General features: G+C 46.0%; 2 protein-coding genes across 3 annotated transcripts; one reads left to right on the plus strand and one right to left on the minus strand.

Annotated features, from left to right (window-relative positions):
* Positions 1–1,374: 1,374 nt before the first annotated feature.
* Positions 1,375–13,628, minus strand: LOC132072209 (17-beta-hydroxysteroid dehydrogenase 13-like). The gene is made up of 7 exons (XM_059470322.1): positions 12,985–13,628; positions 11,047–11,154; positions 9,080–9,211; positions 8,336–8,442; positions 3,900–4,037; positions 3,522–3,638; positions 1,375–2,105 (listed from the first exon to the last, which is right to left on the minus strand). Exons 1-7 carry the CDS (start codon positions 13,192–13,194, stop codon positions 2,018–2,020), a joined length of 900 nt encoding a protein of 299 aa, XP_059326305.1. The 5' UTR covers positions 13,195–13,628; the 3' UTR covers positions 1,375–2,017.
* NUDT9 (nudix hydrolase 9) lies at positions 13,411–19,864 on the plus strand. 2 transcript variants are annotated; one of them, XM_059470321.1, is made up of 8 exons: positions 13,411–13,454; positions 14,742–14,978; positions 15,994–16,089; positions 16,568–16,654; positions 17,548–17,659; positions 17,829–17,975; positions 18,224–18,308; positions 19,251–19,864. In XM_059470321.1, exons 1-8 carry the CDS (start codon positions 13,423–13,425, stop codon positions 19,424–19,426), a joined length of 972 nt encoding a protein of 323 aa, XP_059326304.1. In that variant the 5' UTR covers positions 13,411–13,422; the 3' UTR covers positions 19,427–19,864. The 2 variants fall into 2 exon arrangements, with proteins under 2 accessions (XP_059326304.1, XP_059326303.1); XM_059470320.1 differs by lacking the exon at positions 13,411–13,454 and adding an exon at positions 13,915–14,134.
* Positions 19,865–20,078: the final 214 nt, after the last annotated feature.

Here is a 20,078-nt window from a genome sequence, read left to right on the forward strand (position 1 = left end):
GAGAAGGCAAGCATCTTGTCTGATGTCTCCTACTGAAGCCAGTCCTTCCCTAGTCTAAGAAAAGGGCCAAAGTCATCCAATGTTGACTTTTCTTCAGGGTCTTTTTAAGCTTTTTTCTGTGGAGTCACTGGACTGTGACTCCTTTGAGCAAGAAGTCAAGTCATGAAACAGAAGAAATGCAGAAGGTGGGTAGAAAGAGAAAATAAGCTGGGTGGGAATTTAAGAATGCTTGCCAGCCATACAAGAGACAACAGGTAAGTACCTGCAAATCTGTAAAGTACTGATTTAGCTCTTATGTTCCAGTGAGTGTTAAGTGCAAACATTTTGGTTGGTATGCTGCTTGCTCTGACAGATCTGTTGAACTTTTGAAGCATCTGTAGTTTTAGACTTTTTGAGTCCTCACTAGGTAAGAATAGGCAAAAGTGATCAAAACATGATCAAAAAGCTACACAGATGTGGCTTCAAGTGTCTCACATGCTACAGGATAGTCATGGTAGCAAGAGGGCAATATGCACCTCAAAAAGAAGCAAGGATGCAGCCCTGTTTCTTTTTGGCTTGGTTTTTAAATGAAAAACATGCCTAAGTATTCTTTGATTGGCTTATAACCTTTTTTTTTAATGTCCTGAATTTTTCTGAACCCCCTTTTTTCCATTCCTGTCTCAGCTACGGGAATCTTGCACTGTGAATCACAAGAACTGAAGCTAAGAAGTGTCCTGTTACATGAATATTCCATGAGCCAAAAGGAAAACAGTTGTGTGTTATTTAAGCTGTCAACAGTGCTTCTACCTGTTGCCAGCTAAGAGCAGGAGGGGCTGGGTGGTAAGGGCTCTCCCTTTTCTGAAGAATCTGTTTACTGAACAGCTTGAAAGGCTCAGGTGAACAGGACAGATTCCAACTGTGCTGAAGGTGGCAGCGCATTCAGGCCTGCCTGGGATGGCTGGGGGCCAGCAGTGCCTGCAGCAGGAATTGCACAAGTGGGTGCACAGATCCTCTGTGCTCTGGAGAGGTCTTTGACCCATGTGCCAGCAGCTGCTGCTCTCTTGGACCCCAGGCCAAAGACCTTCAGGGATTTCACCTCCTGTGCCATCAGAGCAGGCCCCTGGCTTGTGATGAGGAGCTGTGTGCAGGCTCGTCTGGAGCCTCCGCCTGCACCCCCTGCCCTGGCACCACCTTTAAGCCCTGGCCCCTGCATGGGTTTCACTGCCTGGCCCTGTACCTCACTGGTCCTGATGTGGCTTCCCCGTGTGCCTGGGGACTGCCTCATCCCTGCAGCCTGGGCTGGTGTTTGGCAGACTCTGGCTGATCCTTTCAGCACTGCAGCATGTGCTCCACTGGTACTGCACCTGGATACCACTTCCATTGCTGAGAGACACCTTTGGGTTAGAAAAATGTATTTATTTGCAATATGGAGTTTTGGTGTTGCTAATGCATAATTGATAAATGTTGTAATTAGGCATTACATTACAAATAAGGCTGTATTATTTCAGTAATACAAATAATTAATTCAATAATGCTCATTATAAACGCACACGAAACTCTAAGTGTTCATTAGAGCACATTTTTTAAATTTAAAATTATTAAGTGAGATGAAACAGGCCACCCACCTCCTCTATAAATTGCTTCTTGCAAGATGCTTTTGCTCAGGGATGAGTCCAGATTAACATGTTCTCAGGCAATATCTTTGCACTCAATTAAGGAGGTGTGTTGTCCCAAACATGGGCTTTGTGGGCATCCTGCCTGCCCCAGCACAATGAGACAAATGTGATGGAATATACATTGAAAGCAGCCCTTCTAGAGCTGCATCACTGCTTTGCTATTATGCAGCCTGCTATTATTACACCCTGTTATACAGCTGTGTTCCAGCTGCAGGTGTGGGATAAGCCCTTAGGTGTGCCTGGGAATGGTGGCCTGGAAGCCCCTGCCTGAGCTCTGTTTTGAATCCAGGCAGCTGAACTACGCTCAGCACATATTCTCTTTTCACTGGTGCCTCTGGGAAATGAGAATCAATTCTTGCTTTTCACCGTGTGCTTCTCTGCCCAATGACTGCATCAAACTTTGGAGTGGTCATCTTCTTCAGAAGGTTCAGGGCACGCTCTGGAAACACCCTGAAAGAGACAGTAACATGAAATTAAAAGTGGGATAGAAAGTTAAATGATGGGAAAAAATGTCACTGCAGGTGAGGGAAGAGCTGGTCTGGTGCTGGGATTCATAAAGTTAGAGGGTTTTGAGAAAATGGTAAAAAGAGCAAGTGTCAGGCAGAAGTTTTGTTAGCATTGTACATATAGCAAAAAAGTTTTCTAAGTAGTAGAGCAGACGTGACAAATAACAGTAGACTTTAAGATCCCTGTGCTTTATCTCTTATGAACCAGTTTTTGTTTTAACTACCAGTACATGTGTTTCATACAATTAGATAGAATTCTTGTCAATATGTTTTACTCTATGTGTAATTAGCTAAAATCTAAGCTAAAATATTTTTATGCTGTACTATAATACAACACCTCCTTAACATTTCCTGTAAATCAGCAAGCTGTTAACATCCTGTCTCCATTATCCTAACAATATACTGAGACTAATGTGCTGAATAAATAGCTCATGTCACTAGTCCAAATTTGCTCCATCTCTGTTCGTGATTGTAAATAGTTTGCCGGCAGCAGTCTGGCAGCAGAATGCATGCACACATATAAACTGAGGCTATGTGTTAAACTGGGCATTACTTCCATAGCTCCCACCAATCTCTGACTAATTAAAGTCTACTCTTGGCCTTTTAGGACAGTTCCAATGCCAAGTATCTGTGGGCAGTATGTGAACTACAGTATTGCTGCAGGAACCAGGAAGTTTTAATATTGTACAGATGTAGATAAGTATTACATGTCATGCTCTGAAAAGCAGTAGGCCTGTGGAAGGATGAGATTTTAAAACTGAAGTGCAGTTTTCACTCCTAAGATTCCTCCTTTTAAAGAGCTTTGTCTCTTTATTTCCCTGTCCTAAATTATGACCAAAAAAGCAAAGTTATTCTAAGTGCTTTGACAGCATCAGTTTTGACTTGCCTATGCTTCTGCAGACTTGCACTCTCAACAAGCAGTTCTTGGGGTTGCAAAAGGATTTAAAATATTTTTACCGCTGTCTGGTGTTTGGTTTAGCAAACAAGAAGCTACCAAGTGTTTCATGAGATACTATAGGATTTAACGGAGAATCTAACTAAGTTGGTAAGATGGAAATTCCAGATTTGGAACTGGAGCTCTGGTAAAAACACCTCCTCAAAAGAGCAGCTGCACTGGATAATTAAGTTGTATGGGAGGATAAATCTTGCTTTACATACAGAGAGCAGTACGGTCCTTTTGAAGCAATGTTCTCAGCCTCTGTGCCCTCAGTGCTGACATAAAGAAACAAACACTACTAAGCAGCAGGTCCTCAGCTCTTTCTGGAACTTCTGCTGACTCAGAGGTTACAAGTTTGAACCTTGTATACTCAGGTAGTTTTGTTGTTTCCACATCCATTGTTTAATTTTGCTTTGTACTTACATTTCAGAAAGCAAAGCAATGTTTAGCTGTGGTGGAACAAAAACCATTTTCTGGTTGGTCACTATTCCTTCCATCAAAGCCTGTACAACTTCTTCAATCTCCAAAATCTTTCCAAGCCTACACAGGAAAGCAAACAGGTAAGAGCTGCAGTGATAAAAAGGAGTGGTACCAGGTCATCTGGGAGGCTTCACAAATGTACAAACTCAGGTAATTCAAATGCAACAATTACATGGGTTAAAGGACATTGCAGACTTTCTTTAGTTAATGATACAAACTGTTGTTATACAGCCAGCTGGAACAGAGGCCTAAAGCTGGGGATAATATGCAGTGCCTTAATGCAAAGAAGGAAAGGCAGGAATGCAGAGTATTGAGAGTTACCTTGTACTGGGGTTTTTGACAAATCCAGTGTTTATAAAAACAGGAGAAAGGCACGTTGTTTTGATTCCATCCTTTCCAAGGGCAGACAGCTCCTCTGTCAGAGCTTTATGAAATCCAACTGCAGCAAACTTGCTTGAGCTGCAGAAAGGGAGGAAGTACAAATGAGAAGGCAGAAATCCTATTTCCACCTTTCTACCACTGCAAACGGCCTAAACCATCATCTGCCTCTTAGTTGCTCAGGTGCTGTTTAAGGTAATGGCTAGGGGAGGGGTGAGGACTGGTGCACCTCTGCTCTACCTTGTATCCTAACCCATACCCCTTATTTTCACTATGGGCTCTCTATCCCTCTACCCCTCTTTCTGCTCCTTGCTATGTGGAGACAAACCCCTCCAAATAATAAAATCCATCTGAGAGACAGGGCAGGGACTATTCTAACTGTGCCTGTGCCAGAATGTAGTGGTGGATTAGATATTGAAACTTGTGGATTAATTGTGCAATGCACAGCAGGTATCTCAAAAAAGGGCACTTTAGCTGCAAACAGACAGACAAACGTTAGGAATTCTTAGAAAACTGCAACTGAAGTGCATCAATCCATGGACATCTTGTTTTTTCACATGAGAGAAGATTCCTAAAAGTAATGCAGCCTGAATCTCCAAAATTAGGAAAGATGAGCAGGGTAGAAATGGAGATTAACCTGCTACTGTTTATTGTACCACACAGGAGCATCTTGTAACAATTTTGTGTGACTTTTGAAATAGAGAAGCATTATGCAAGCAGAACTGAAGAACAACCTGCCGTGGAAATAGGTATGGGCCTGAGGTTTGAATCAACTCCAAAAAAGGAAAACCACAGAATCAGTTTATTGACTGCTATGGATTTGGCAGCATAATCCCAGTAAAATTCCTGGCTGAAGTGAGTGACTCTCTAAGAAGGAGTATTCCTGGGAAAAGATTGTTCTAAGAAGGAGTGTTCCTGGGGAAGACTGCTGCAGCTGGAGCTGCCATTATGGAAGACTTGATGTGATGCAGGATGGCAACACACAGTCTAATGGGTTTTTGTGCCTGCACTGTGATTTTCCTGACACCTTTCAAGGAGAAAAGCAATTTGATGTCATGATGGCAGAAGGTCGGGGGGAAGGTCAGCAGGGAGGACCTCATGGTGGGAGGCTGTTATAGGACACCCAGCCAGGACAAACAGGCAGATGAGGTGCTCTGCAAGCAGCTGGCAGAAGCCTCATGGTTTCCAGCCCTTCAACTTGCCAAATGTCTGCTGGAAATACAACACAGCAGAGAGGAAGCAGCCTAGGAGGTTCCTGGAGTGTTTGGAAGACAAACTCCTAACATAGCTGGTAAGAGAACCTACTGGAAGAGGTGCCCTGGTAGACCTGTTGTTTGTGAACAAAGGACTGGTTGATGTGGTAGTTGGTGGCAGTCTTGGGCAAAGGGACCACGAAATGTCAGAGTTTTCAATAGTGAGTGAAGTAAAGAGGGGCACCAGAACTTCCACCTTGGATTCTGGTGGGCAGATCTTGGCCTTGTTTAGGACACTGATTGACAGAAGGGTAAAGAAGTCCTGAAGGGTAAAGGGGTCCAGGAAGGCTGGATACACTTTAAAAAGAAATTGTGAAATATTCAAGAGCAGCCCATCTCCATATAGTTGAAAGACAAGTGGTCAGGGAAAAAAGACCAGCCTGGTTAAACAGAGAACTTAGGCTGGAACTCTGGGGTAAAAAACCAATTTATTCTTTCCAGATGGAGGGTCAGATAACTTGGGAGGACTATAAAGATGTTGCAAGGTCATGTAGGGAGAAGATCAGAAGGACCAAAGCCCAACTAGAACTTGGCCTTGGAGACAACAAAAAAGTTTTCTATAAATACAGCAAAAGGAGGGTCAAGGAATGTTTCCATCATTTGTTGAATGCAGAAGGTAGTGTAACAACAGCGGATGAGGAACAGGCAGAGGAACTTCATACATTCTTTGTCTCAGTCTTTAATATTGTCCAGTTGTCCCTCAGGATTCTCAGCTCCCAGAGCTGGGAGTTAGTGACAGAGAGCTGAGGGAAGGGCTCATAATCCAGGAGGAGATGGTTAGTGATCTGCTGTGCCAACTTGACACTCAAAAATCTATGACCTTTGATGGGATCCATGCCAGAGTAATGAGGGAACTGTTGAAAAAACTTGCCAAACCATTTTCAATCACCTACCAGCAGTCCTAATTAACTGGACAAGTTTCATCTGTCTGGCAGTTAGCAAATGTAATACCCATCCAAAAGGTTGGAAGGATTGTCCAGAGAATTGCAGGCCTGTAAGCTTAACCTTGGTTGTGGGCAAGGTTATGGAAGAGATCATCCTGAGTACCATTTCAAGGCACACACAGGACAACCAGGGGATCAAGCCCAGCCAACATGGATTTTTGAAAGGAAGGCCCTACTTGACCTACCTGATCTCCTTGTATGAAAAAGTGGCCCACCTAGTAGATGAGGGGAAGGCTGTGGATGTCTGTCCAGGGTCTATCTAGACTTCAGTAAAGTGTTTGACACCATCTGCCACAGCATCCTCCTAGAAAAACTGAGTGCTTGCAGCTTGGGTGGGTGGAGTCTTCAATGGGTAAAAATCTGGCTGGATGGCTGGGCCCAGAGTGCTGTGGTGAATGGAGATAAATCCTTTGGGCAGTTGGTCACCAGTGGTGTCCCCAGGGCTCCACCTGGGGCTTGTCCTGTTTAACATCTTTGTGGATGGTCTGGACACGGGGATCAAGTGCACCCTCAGTAATTGTGCAGAAGACACTGAGCTGATGTGCTCAGGGGATGGAAGGCTCTGCTGGAGACCTGGACAGACTCCATCAGTGGGCTGAGGACACAGCTGCAGGAAGCTCAAGAAGGTGAAGTGTCAGGTTCTGCACCTGAGCCATGCAGTGATACAGACTGGGTGAGGAATGGCTGGGGACAGAAAGGGACACCTGGGGTGCTGGCTGACAGCAGCTGAACCTGAGCCAGTGTGCCCATGTGGCCAAGAGGGCTGATGGCACCCTGGCCTGGGTCAGCCAGCAGGACAGAGAAGTGGCTGTTCCTGCACTGGGCCCTGGTAAGGCCATACCTCGAGCGCTGTGTCCAGTTCTGGGCCTCTCACTTAAAAAGGACATTGAGGAGCTCCAGAGTGTCCAGAGAAGAGAAACAAGGCTCCGGAAGGGTCTGTAAAACATGTCTTAGGGGAATGGCTAAGGGAGCTGGGTTTGTTTAGTCAGGACAAGAGTAGGCTCAGGCCTCATGGCTGTCTACAACTCCCTGAAAGAGGGTTGGATGGAGGTAGGGTCAGTCTCCTCTGCCATGCCCGCGGTAAGAGGAATAGAGGAAATGGTTTTAAACTGAGACAGGAGAAATTCAGATGAGATATTAGAAAAAAATCTTCTCACTATTAGGGTGATCAGGCACTGGAATAGGTTCCTCAGGCAGGTGGGGCAGTCACCATTCTGCAGATGTTTAAGAGGTATTTGGATCTGGCACTGGGTTGTAGCATCCCATGAACTCTCTCCTCTCAGTCAATTCCCAAGTCCTCTGCCCTGGCAATGGTGGTGACTAACTACCACAGAGTAATCCTCCTGCTGGGAAAAGACAGACTCCCACATGGACTTCCCCTGGTTTCCCCTTTCCCTGTCCCCTCACTGGCTTGCTACCACTGGTGGCCAGCCCCCCTCCTCTAGAGACCAATCCCCTTTGCCCTGCTTTTAGCTCTGCCCCCCCACGCCTTTCCCTTCTTAAGCTGCTGCACCAGGTGCAGAAAGAGCGTGTGGTTGTGCTGTGTCGCTGGGTCCCCTTCGGCCATGCTCTGCTGGAATAAAAGCTTGCAAAAAAGAGCCTTTCTTGCCTCTCTCACTGAGCCAGCTGTGGTGAGTGTTGTGTAGGGATCGGACTGCACTGCCTGAACGTTAACCCAAACTGCTTTTCTACAGGAGAGGTTTGTTGGGAACTGATAATAGGCAGCAGCACCCACCATTCAACACCTGCTTTTTTACTGGATGATGTGGTTTAGGGCCTACAGTGGCAGTATTGCCTGGATGGTTGGACTGGATGATCTTAAAGGTCTCTTCCAACCCTGATGATTCTATGATACTATTTTACACTCTACAGTCAATGCCACAATGGTAAAAAGATCAAAAGCTCCTCAGTACGGGTTTACTTGACAACATTACAAGAAATCACAGAATAAATACATTCTAAGAAGGAGAAGGGAAGAAGATACCTTTTTTATTAAGCAAAAGTCTGCATTGGTGGGGAGAGAAAACAGGAGAGTCTTTCATTAGTAGATGTGTTACATGACTATTCTTTCGTACAGACATTGCTAACAATTCAGTCAGAGCTAATTACTTGGTACTTCCTGATAGAAAAGATGCAATTAAAAATTTTAAAAACTAAGCAAGCTGATTTCAAAATGACTTACCAATATGCCACCATGAAAGGAGTCACAAAATGACCTGCTGCTGAAGCCACGGTGACAATGTGCCCATAGTTGTTGTTCATCATGACTGGCAGGAAAGCTCTCGTGGTCTTGGAAGTCATTTAAAACAAGAGGCAAATTGCAGGGGGCAGGAAGGAGGAAAAGAACATGGTTTTCTTAGGCATACTCAGCACTGACTCTCAGAGTTATTCCCCACATGGCCAAAGCTCTCCCTAAAGCTCTGATCTGCACAGCACCTCAGATTCCAGAGCCACAGGGATACCTGCTCTCTGACCAGTGGTGCAGCTGGCAACCTGCTCTCCAAAGGCTGCAGCAGTTGGCCATAAACAGGAAATGGTTTTCACATCTTTCCTTTGCTGCTTTTAAGGTTTCAGGTGTCAGCAGAAATGCTGGCAGGGTCTCACCCCAGCACATGAACAATAAACCACTTGTCGATCTGTGGCTTCTCTTTTCTTCTGCCACAAACAAGTCCTGCTGAAGCCCTCCCACCCTGTCAGCCCCACGACACCTCTGACAGAGGCCTTCTGTGCATGCTGCAGGTGAGGCTGTTGGCAGCCAGCTCACATCAGCAAGAAGCCATTCCAGTTTCCCAGCACATAGTCTGCTTGGGTGCCCTGTGCTGTAACAGTTCATTTGGTAATTTCACTGCTAATCATGGTTGGTCTAAATATGCATCCTCATTGACACTCCCAAACAACTGTATATACAGATGGTGGTTGCCCTTACCCACATGTGGCCCAGAATGTTGACTTCAAACATCCTTTCTATCTGGTGGTCCTGAGTTGAGAGAAAGTCGGCAGCTGTAATCACACCAACATTGTTCACCAGGACAGTCACATCCCCAATATCCTTCTTCACCTTTTAGAGAGAAAACAAAAGCCCAAAATTGTGTCTGTCACTCAGGAGAGGGAAAAAAAAAAAGTAAGGATGGGGAAGATGAACCATGGTTAAATTGTTAACATTGCATCTTCAAGGGAGAGGTAGATCATGCCACATTTCCAGATGTGGCAGGAACATGGCAGTAGAGCTATGGGATCTGGTTTAGATCTGATTCTTCCCCATTCATTAATGTCAGTATTTATTGTGTTCCACAAACTGTGCACAGTTTGGACCATGTAGTCACAATTGATGTGGGAAAAGGATTTGTAGAGAGTTCTCAGGGCCTGACAGAAGGTGCTCACAGTATGCATCCGTATGCAAACCGAGACAAGAAATGCTGACTTAGAAACGCCATGGGATAGGACAGATATTGTTGAGACAGAAATGGAGCTAGAAAAAAGCTTCAAAAGATGGCCTTGCAAATAAGACTAGATACTTTGGATAAACAGAACTATGAATCTTGCATTGTATTGGGACCCACGAGGGGTAGTTTTAGATGATGGACTTTAAAGCATCTACAGCATGGTGTGGCAAAAAGCTGATAGGTCAAGAAAGGCTTATAGTGTATTGTAATTAGGAAATAGTTGGCTTCTGATTGTGATGGTGTGAATTATAACATCTGTATTGTCTCACCCTTCTCATCAGACTGAAAATGGAATAAAAGTTCTTAAGATGCCTCTCAGTTGCTCGATCTCTGGGTCAGGAAAAGAGTATTGTCCAACCCTTGGGACCACAGAGGTACAGACTGTTTTGAGGCAGCTGGACCACAGCCATTCCAATAAAGTGTTTCATATGTTCTCATGCTATGTTCCTTCAGAGGCTGCAACCCTAGAGAGCAAACTTGGCAAGAGGATGTGATATGCTGGAGCCTCCCAAACAGGATGAGACTGGCTGTGATCTTGGAAATGCTACAGCACTCTGTGTCCAGAGAGCAACGAGGAATGGAGAACTTCCAGGGGCTTGCAGGATTTGTGTGCAACACATCTTTTCTAGTTTTCCTGCCTTCTCTGGAAATCAAGCATGGTTGGGACAGCCTTTGGCCATGCCCCTGCTGCCCTGTGGCAGCAGCTCTCTGGCCACAGAGAGCAACAAATAACTTTCCCATGCCTTTCTGGGGAAGACTGTGAGAAGATGCAAGAAAAGAATGTGAAACAATTCTTATCTTCACTTGCTGGACCTGGTATCGTGAACATGTGGAATGTGTTACTGAGATTTGTTTACCAAAGGGTGGTGCCTTAATTAGCCAATAGTGATGGTGTTTGGATTGGAGTGTCGCAGACGTCTTTTATGAAAAATCCTTTCATTATGATTTTTCCTCCTGAGAAGCTGAGAGGCCTCAGGAACAAAATACAAGCACTGATTATCTGCTTCTGTGGAATGCAACAGGTGGATCTTTGATTGGTCCATGTTGGTTGTTTCTAATTAATGGCCAATCACACCCCAGCTGGCTCGGAAAGAGAGTCCAAGACAAAGTCTTTGTTATCATTCTTTTGCTATTCTTAGCTAGCCTTCTGATTAAATCCTTTCTTCTACTCTTTTAGTATAGTTTTAATGTAATATATATCATAAAATAATAAATCAAGTCTTCTGAAACAAAGTCAGATCCTTGTCTCTTCCCTCATCCAAAAACCCCTGTGAACACCATCACATTGGAGGACAAATTAGGTCTAACTGAATCATACCTGTCTATAAAAGCAATGGGTTTCTTAATAATTATAATAATATAACAAAGAGATTGATCAGCCTTCTGTGAATCATGGAGTCAATGCTAATTATTACCCGGGTGGGGGCCTGTCACAAGGAGACTGCCCCACCTTGTCTGCAGCGCTGTAGATCTCCTCCCGTTTGCTGCAGTCTACCACGAAGGTTTGAACAGTGGCTCCCAGCTTCTGGCATTCTGCTGCCGTCTCCTCAACGCCGTGCTGGAAGAGGCAAAGAGAAAGACACAGCTGTGCACAGCTGTCCCCTCAGCACGGCTGAGCAGCAGAGGCTGAAGATGTTCCTGGATTGAGCAAGCACTGCCCAGCCCCTGAACAGTTCACAGCCACCCAGGGAAAGAGCTGTAGATGGTTTTGCTGAGAGGACAGGCATTCCAGCTGGAAATTTAGGATCCGCATGTAGTGACAGCCAGAAAGGCAGGGTGGCAACAAGAGTGAGTTTGGCTTGGTAAGGCAGACAGAGCAAGGCTGCAGAAAGGGGGCACAGGCTGCCTATCACAGCACAGCAGACAGCACTGTGAGTGTAAACAGCTTGTAAAATACAGGCCTGGCTGGCACCCTGACACACTGGCTCTATGTGTTTCTGTATTTACATGCTGGGTGTGAGAAGAGAGATGCCCTCCACAGTTCACAATGTACAAAAATTTTAATTTCTGAATGACCTTTGATACACACAGGTCAGAAGCTCCCTGAAGTCATTACATCAACTCGTTAAGCCAAAGCAGAAGTGACTTTGTTGTATACCTGTTCCCAGGTGCCAGAAGGCCATGCCAGTGGAACCTGTGCAGTGAAAAGCTCTAGGTCATAAATAGCCTGGGTCAGCAGTGCCTCTGTTGGGGTGACTGGGCAGCTGTCCTCAGCATCAGCTGCTGTTTAATGCTGAGAGCCCCCAAGAAGGAGCCCTTGTCAAGGCACTTGGGTTGAAGGAGCATACTCCTAAATTCTCTGGAATCCACAGCCTCCCTTGATACTGTGTTTCAGTTTGTGCTGACACCTACGCTTACAATCTACTTCCCATCTCTAAAGCCAGGTGTCGCTCGCTACTAAATTTATACCTAAATCTCTCCATTCCATCCAGTGAACATCAACAATTTTCTGTTTCATTGCAGCCCTGCATGCACTGCAGCGGTGCCATGCCTCCTTCCAGCCCTCCAAAGTCTGGTCTTAGGCATAATGGGTACCATTAACAGACACTGAAAATGTTCAACACTATCTTCCCTGTTTATCCATCCTCTCACACAGCTTGTCTCAGGTTTGATGTATTTTTGTTTGTGGAAGGCTAGGTTCTGTTTTGCAGCTTCATGATGAACTCCTTTGCTGACCCAGCGTGTCAGAAACAGAAAACCCAGCCTCTCACCCACCCTGTTGCACCTACACCCAGCACTTGGCCTGGATTCCTTCAGAATGCCAGGCTGCATGTTTGTATCTGCCCGTCTTCCACTTGCCACGGTTTTTCCATTCCATTCAAATAATCTGAAATAAAGAGCTTGGGCCGGTGTAAACATTTAGAGAGATGCCACCTACGCGTGCAGCTGCCCAAAGGGCAGCCGGGCTCACATACAGCCCGGCACAGGGATGCTGCTGCTGGTGAGACTGCAGAGAAAACACATCTCCCAGCATTGCACACAAAACACCCGAGGCTACAGAGAGAGCAAATGAAGGCAGACCTGCTGCTCTTTGCAAACAGCCTTCTGGTATCAGCGGGCTTTCTCTGCCAGCCCAGGCAGCAGCTGCACCAGCAGCTTCCCGAGCACTCCTTTCCCTGTCGCAGGGGCTCTGCCGGCTGTTGCCTGCTCCCTCCCGAGTGGCACCGAGGGACTGTGGGACCAGAGCCCCACATGCTCTGCTGCAAGCGGGGCCAAATCCTCTCCTGGCGCTCGGCATCCCAGCCGGAGGAGCCGAGCGGGAGCCGATGGGAGCGGGCTGGAAGGGGCTGGGCGATGAGGACGCAATGTGGTGCTGCCCTTCTTACGCGCCTAAATGCCCCGTGGACTCGGAGGTCATACGGAGCGAGGACATGAGTGTGTCCATTACCTTGTTGATGTCCCACAGGACCAGCCTGCTCTGGCGCTTGGCGAACTCCAAGGCGGTCGCTCGCCCGACGCCATGGCCAGCGCCCGTGATGAGCACCAGCTCCCCGGCGAGAGACTTTCTCCTCACAGGCACGAACAGCTTCACAAAAGCCTCCAGGTAGGAATAGAGAAGCGTGGCCAGGAACAGGAGAAGCTCCAGAAATAGATTCATTGTTTTCCTGGGGCTGTTTTGAGGACCGAACTGCGCTGGAGCCAGCAGCGCCGCCCGCCCCACAGCCTGCCGAGGCCACGCCCCGGGGTTCGGCGCCCAATCAGAGCGTGGCTGAGGGCGGGGGCGTGCCCGTGGGCGGTGCAAGGCCGTGGGCGTGTGGGGGCCCGGCCGCGCCCCGAACCGCGCTGTCGGTTCCTCTTCCGGGTTCCACAGGGGAGGGACAATAACATGGGAAATGGATACTCGTACCTTGGGATAAGGTAGTTGATTAAAGTAAAAGATATAGAAGAGAAAAGGTTATTTTCTATTTCCCCGCGGGAAGCAGGGCTTCCGCATGCACATCGGTCTCTCCGGAAAGCAAGCACTGTAAATAACGAATGCCATCCATTCCCTTCCTTATGTTTTATGTCTGAGGTTTGGGTCAGCTGACCTGGTTGTGTTCCCGTCCAGGATCTTGCTCACTGGTATGGCTGGGAATGCTGGGGACACAGCAGTGATGCTGTGGGAGCGCTGCCCAGCGGCAGCCAAACACGGCTGTGTCACCGACCCTCTCCTGAGTGCCAGCGCACATCCCGGCACTGCGGGGCTGCCCTGGGCACGGAGCTCCGCCCCAGCCAGAGCCGGCACCGGGCGCTGCCCCTGATGCCTCTCCCGCCAATGCGGGGCCAGTTTGTACAAGCGCGGGGCGGCACGAAGCTGGACCAAGGGGCGGGATCAAGGGGCGGCATCCTGCAGCGGGCAGTCTCGTATCGCAGGCCCAGCGCCCCGGCCCGGCCCCGGCCCGGCCCCGGGGCTGAGGCGGAGGCGGGATCGCTGGCGGTGCCGGCGCGGCGGGGCCGATGCCGCTGCCGGCCGGTGCTCTGCCTCGGGTGGTGATCGTGCTCTCGTTCTCCGTCCTGCTGAGGGCCCGGGGCGCTGCCCAGCGCCGCCCCGCCCACAGGTACGGCGGGCTGTGGCGGTGGCCGTGGGAGCCCGGATCGCGTCCCGGTGTCGCTGCCCGCGGTCGGCGGCCCGTTCCGCCGGGAGCAGCTCGGCCGAGATCCCGGAGCTGCCGCTTGGCCGGAGTGTGCGGTGTCCCGCAGGGTGTCCCTCTGGGGGAAAGGCAAGCGGAGCTGTCCCTTAAAAGTGATGTAACGGAAAATACAAGAGCGGGTTTGCCCTTTCCCACGTCTCTGTTAAAGGTTTTTGTTGTGAACTTCAGGCATTTCGTGAGTTGAATATTAGGAGGACTTTCTTCTAATTCCATTAGACGTTGGAATGGGCTGCGCAGGGAGGTGGTGGGATCACCATCCCCAGAGGTGTTCAAGGAAAGACATGGTACAAGCACGACCATGGTGCTTGTACCATGGTCGTGTCACCAGTACCATGGTCGAGGTGACACGACGGTATTTGTTCATAGTTTGGCATAATGATCTCAAAGGTTTTTTCCAACTTAATTGATTCTGTGAAAGACCTGAGTCTATTCCACTTGCTGTATTGTACTTTAAAGACTGGGGATTAAAGAGCATGTTAAAATATAATGAATTGAGATGTTATTTTTCTTTTAGTAATTTATCTGCTAGCTGTTGGTCCCGTCTTCATCCTGCAAACATGTTCAACAGCTATAATGTGAAGTTCCACCACAGAAAAGCTCTCACCTCCCCATATCCAGGATCACACATTGAGCGTAGCCAAGTTCCTGAAGATAAAGTGGGCTGGCTGACTGAGTGGGAAGATTATAATCCTGTGGAGTACACTGCAAAGTCTGTTTTGGCCAGACCCAATTGGGCAGACCCCCAAATCAAGTGAGTAGAAATGGTGGCTCTTTTCCCCTGAGAACATGAAAGGAGGAAATAATCATGAATTGAGTTAACAAGATCATCCTAAGTGATGTGTAATTCTACAGTGATGTGTGAAAATTAAGATTTAGGAAAGTGGTAGTTAGAGAACTGAGTACTTTGGATTGTTGTGAAGGTTTTTGATGCATGATTTTACTGAGCTGATGATTGAGATTAGAATAATGGACAGCTATTGATGCTGTGCACATGTTTCTCTGTGTTGTGAGCCAAATAAAAATTTAATTCTCTTTAAGAATTTGGAAGAACATTTTAGTGATACACTTGTTTGTTTATTTATGGTTGGGATGCAACATGAAAAAAGAAAGTGTAATTGTAGTTTTTTAAGGGAGCGCTCTGACTCAGGAAATGTGAAAGGTTGTGACTGTGTAACAATGTAGGTGTCAGTTCTTCTGTCTCGAGTAACAAGGGATAAGACAAGAGGAAATAGCCTCATGTTGTGCCAGGGGAGGTTTAGATTGGATATTATGAAAAATTTCTTCTCCAAGAAGTTTATCAGGCACTGGAACAGGTTGCCTAGGGAACTGGTGAAATCACTTTCCCTGGAGGCATTTAAAAGATATTTGGATGTGGCACATGGGGGCATGGTTTAGTAGTGGGCTTGGCAGTGCTGCATTGAACTTGGTGATTTTAGGTGTCTTTTCCAACCAAAAGGATTCTGTGATTCTACACCTCTAATCTTAACAAAAACACTTTTGAAACACTTTGTCTAAGTGAAGATTGAGAGAGATGCAATATTAAATACTTTAGTTCTGCACTTTTGCCTGCAGAGCTAAATACAGAGGGTCTGTAATCAGAAAAGCTTAGGACTTCATAGCCTCCTTTAGAAAAGGGAGGGCCTGCAACTCCAGTTCTAGTAAAAACTGCTCATCCACACTCAAAGGGGTGCTGCTGGTCTGATGGCTGGCATACAAGCTTTTGTGTTTTGTAATTTGTCTCTGTTAAATTCTTATTCGCTGCACAGTGATGAAGGTTTTTCTCCCAAATTCAATGAGAGAGATGGAGAAGTGGAGAGGAAGAGTCTGAATGGCTTGTATGTGGTCGAAAATGGGAGACCCCGGTGAGTGTGGGGTTTTGTTTGTGTATTCATTTTAGTGGTGCAGTTTCAGTGCTCTTACAGGTCCGTCAGTTCCAATACATGGTACCTACTAGGACAAAGCCAAGAGAGAAAAATGGAATCTATTTTGAGAATCTGAGTTGGTGAATGAGAAGAACGTGTTGTGTCTCTCACCCTTTAAAGCATGTATGTGCTTTTACACAAAATATGTGTTGCTATCCTTCCCTTTTTTGTTATTTAATCTTGATGTGTGTTTTTTTGAGTTTGTTTCAGTTGTGTTTTTTGTTTGGTTTTTCTTTTTTTTGTAGAATGTTTTGAATGTGGGGAATAAACACATTTAATTGGAAATTTAGCAGAAAATAAACTCCTTTTTGTTTCAGCTGGTCCTCAGAGATCAGAGGAGCTGGGTGTGGCTGGGCTTAATTTCCAGTTGGAACCAGTTCAGGACTACATGAGTCATGTACTGTGGCATTTGTTTCAGCAATCCAGTGGGAAGGACTGGCCTCACTGGCCGAGGATTGTTAGGGCGCTGGGGACCAAACCATGCTGCTGATCCTGTTGTAACCAGGTAAGGGGCGGGTAACTGCAAGGTACCCTGCTCTAGAGAAAAAACCCATGCATTTCACTTCTTCTCTGCTTCTCTGGGCAAGGTATTAGTTTTCATGGCCATTTTTTCTGTTTGTAAGCCCATTCTGCTTTTGTTAATGTAAGAAATACTAACTTGACTTAGTCTATGACAGGAGGAGGTAGGATTAGGATGCTCTTTTTTCACTGTATGCTTTGTTTTGATGTGCTTTTTCAGCAGGATGTGTGTGTACATGCTAACCATTTTACACAAAGTATTCAGAAAAGATTGTGTGGTTAACAGAAGTGAGAGTTAGAGAGTGCCATGCCGAAGACAGAAACATTGTGGAAAATCATCCTGATGCATTTCACTCCTTCCCTTTCCCTGAAGGATGCCAATGCTACTGAAGTGCTTCCTTGAAAGTGAATGCTGGAATTTTTAAAAAATTTATTTATTTCTTTTAATTTTTTTTTTTTAGACAGATTTTTGCTCTGCCTATTGGTAGTTCTTAGTTCTTTGCTGAAGGTGATGGTGACTGCTTGTGGCTTTATCCTGGTGCTGCTGCAGTTTGTGTGACCATTTTGTTCCAGCAGAAACATTCTCATCCTCTTAGTATGAATTATGACAAGTGCAGTTGGAGAGCTTTCAGAGGAGCTGCTGCCACCAGCCTGGCTGCAGAAACATACCTCATGGCCATTTTCTGCCCTTTTGGCTGAGGAAAACCCTCATTGTTCCATCCTTGGTTGCTATCCTGCTGGATGGCACTTGTTGGTTGCCTCAGCTGTTCATTCTCTGCTTTTTTTGTCCCCACACAGATTGCAGTGCCTTGCTCTTCCTCTCTCAGGCCCAGGTGTCAGGAAGCAGCAAAACATATTCTTGTTTATCATTTTCTGCAGGTGGAAAAGGGATGGAAGTGGCAATAAAGTTGCTCATCCAGTTTCTGGCAAGAACATCTTGCAGTTTGTAGCCATCAAGAGGAGAGACTGTGGGGAGTGGGCCATTCCAGGGGTAAGGACAAAGCTTCAGAGGCAGCTGGCATTTCCCTGCTGGTGAAGCCATGAGACAGATATGGCACATGTGTGATGCAAGTGGGTGTAATATACTAAGAGCTAGGAGTTAAAATGTGTAGAGTCTGAGGGATAGCATTGTTTTGTTTGTTTGTTTCCCCCCATCCAAGGGAATGGTGGATCCAGGGGAAAAGATCACTGCTACACTGAAGAGAGAATTTGAGGAGGAGGCCTTGAACTCTCTGCAGAAATCTCCTGAGGAGAAAGCAAAATTGGAGAAGCAGCTCCAGAAGCTGTTCAGCCAGGAACACTTTGTGGTGAGCTCTGTGTCTCTTGTGGTAGCCTTTTGAGCTGTGCATGTAACTCATAGCTGTATAAAACCTGAAGAAGTGCAGTGAAATGAAAATATGTTGTGATGCGCCTCTTCTTGGGGTGTAGGGAATTGAAGGGACTGTCGAAAACTCTGTAAGGGCAAATGTCTCAGAAGGAAAGAAAAAAAGTATGACTGATTCCACCTTGTTTGTTTTGACACTGAGCTGGTTCTGGTTTGTTCGGGCCCTTATAGGTGTACAGAGGATATGTGGATGACCCTCGTAACACTGATAATGCCTGGATGGAGACAGAGGCTGTGAACTATCATGATGAAACAGGTAAATATCTCCAGGCACGCTCTTAGTTGCCTTTTACTCCATATGTTGGTTTGAAATTGGGGCTGTTGTTGAGCTGAGAATGGCAGTGAAATCAGGGGAGCATGAAAGTCAGGTGTAAAATATGGGACTAGATTCTTAAATTGATCTGTTACCTTGGACTCCCATTTTTCACCTGTAAGATAAATCAATCTACCTAGATGTTTCTGGTGTGTTCAAGCCAGAGACTTCATGCAATGACATTTCCACTGAATTTGGGATAGTGGGTGCCAGTTGTCAAGTTTCACATGTCACTGGTCCCAAATTTATTTGTCCCCCGAAGTAAAGATAGTGTATCTTTGGCCTCTGTTTCCAATACAGAAGAGAAAAGCATTTCCTTGGTTGTTGTTTATGAAGTCCTGAGATCCTTTTTAAAAACAGAGTGAAAACTTGGAGAAAAAAAGCAATTCAGAAGCAAAGGCATCCCCTTTTTAAAAACTAGTATTTTTTATTTTGGGGCCTTCAGTAAAATTTCAATTCTTTTTCATAAGCGTATATAAGTTTTAGAATTCAGTTTGTCCTGTAGAATAGTATGTGAGAAAAGGAGCAGCCAAATATTAAGCAAACAAGCAAAAATCCAGGCAGATGTATTGGCTAAACTTGGGTGATAAGTACATGTTGTCATGATGGTTTCCAGTAACTTTTCATGCTGCTGGTGATATCCTAGGAACGATGACAGGGTGTTAAGACCATTTCTGCCGTTCCGATTTGCCTTAAAATAGTGCAAGTCTGAAAAAGGTTTTGGCAGAGATTCAGTGAGAGATTGAGTTGTTTTTTCTCTGAGAAGCTTTTGAAGGTTGCTGCCTGTGAAGGAGCATTGGAAAGGCAGAACTAACAGAATGTGAGAGGGGAAAGGGCAGGAAGAAAAGATGCAATAGCGTGTTCTAACTCTCATTTTGTGAACAGGTGAGACAATGGATAACTTGCCTCTGGAAGCAGGTGATGATGCTGGAGTGGTGAAGTGGGTTGACATCAGTGAGAAGCTTGAGCTGTATGCGAGTCACAGCTACTTCATCAAGCTGGTGACTGAGAAACAGGGAGCCCACTGGAGTGAGGATCCTGGCTCTGAGTGCCACGAGTGATGGAAACTGGGAACTGACAGACTCTGAAAGGAGAATATGTTTTCCAGCCTTGAAACAGATGTCCTTGTCATCCTCAGTGAAAATTCTGTGAAATTCTCCTTGAAACCAGGAGAAACACTGGACAGTGATAAACAGAGGCTTTTTCAGAGACTTCAGATTGCTTCTTTTGATTTCTTAGCTAGTGTGAAATGAGAAGAATGTGGAGCTCTTGCTTTGCTTTCTTGGCTTCATTATTTGCAGCTGTTTCATAATGTCTGCAGATCTGCATGACAGCACTGGCATTCTAACTGGTGGTAGTTCACAGGCTCTTTATTTTTGCACTGATTCCTTTCCAGGAATATGAATCCCTAAGGAATGAGAGACTTGTAGGATAACCTGAATAATGACTTAAGTGCTGCATAATAAAGTGAAATTTCTTTTCTGAGTCATTTCACTTAACATATCTTTGCAGGGATTTTGTACTTTGAGTGATTAGTTTTCACTTTCAATTACTTTTTAGTTTACAGTGTGGCTGGGATTCACATCTGAATGTGTGACTGTGCCTCTGTGTCAGAGAAGTTGTGACTGATTTGAGGAGCTGAATTTTGTGGTTCCTTTTCTTCTCACGGCTTGTGGGGTACAGTACAGCTGTTGTGGAGACTGCATCATCAAC

The sequence above is a fragment of the Ammospiza nelsoni genome, chromosome 4 (assembly GCF_027579445.1).
Source record: "Ammospiza nelsoni isolate bAmmNel1 chromosome 4, bAmmNel1.pri, whole genome shotgun sequence".
Classification (NCBI taxonomy): domain Eukaryota; kingdom Metazoa; phylum Chordata; class Aves; order Passeriformes; family Passerellidae; genus Ammospiza; species Ammospiza nelsoni.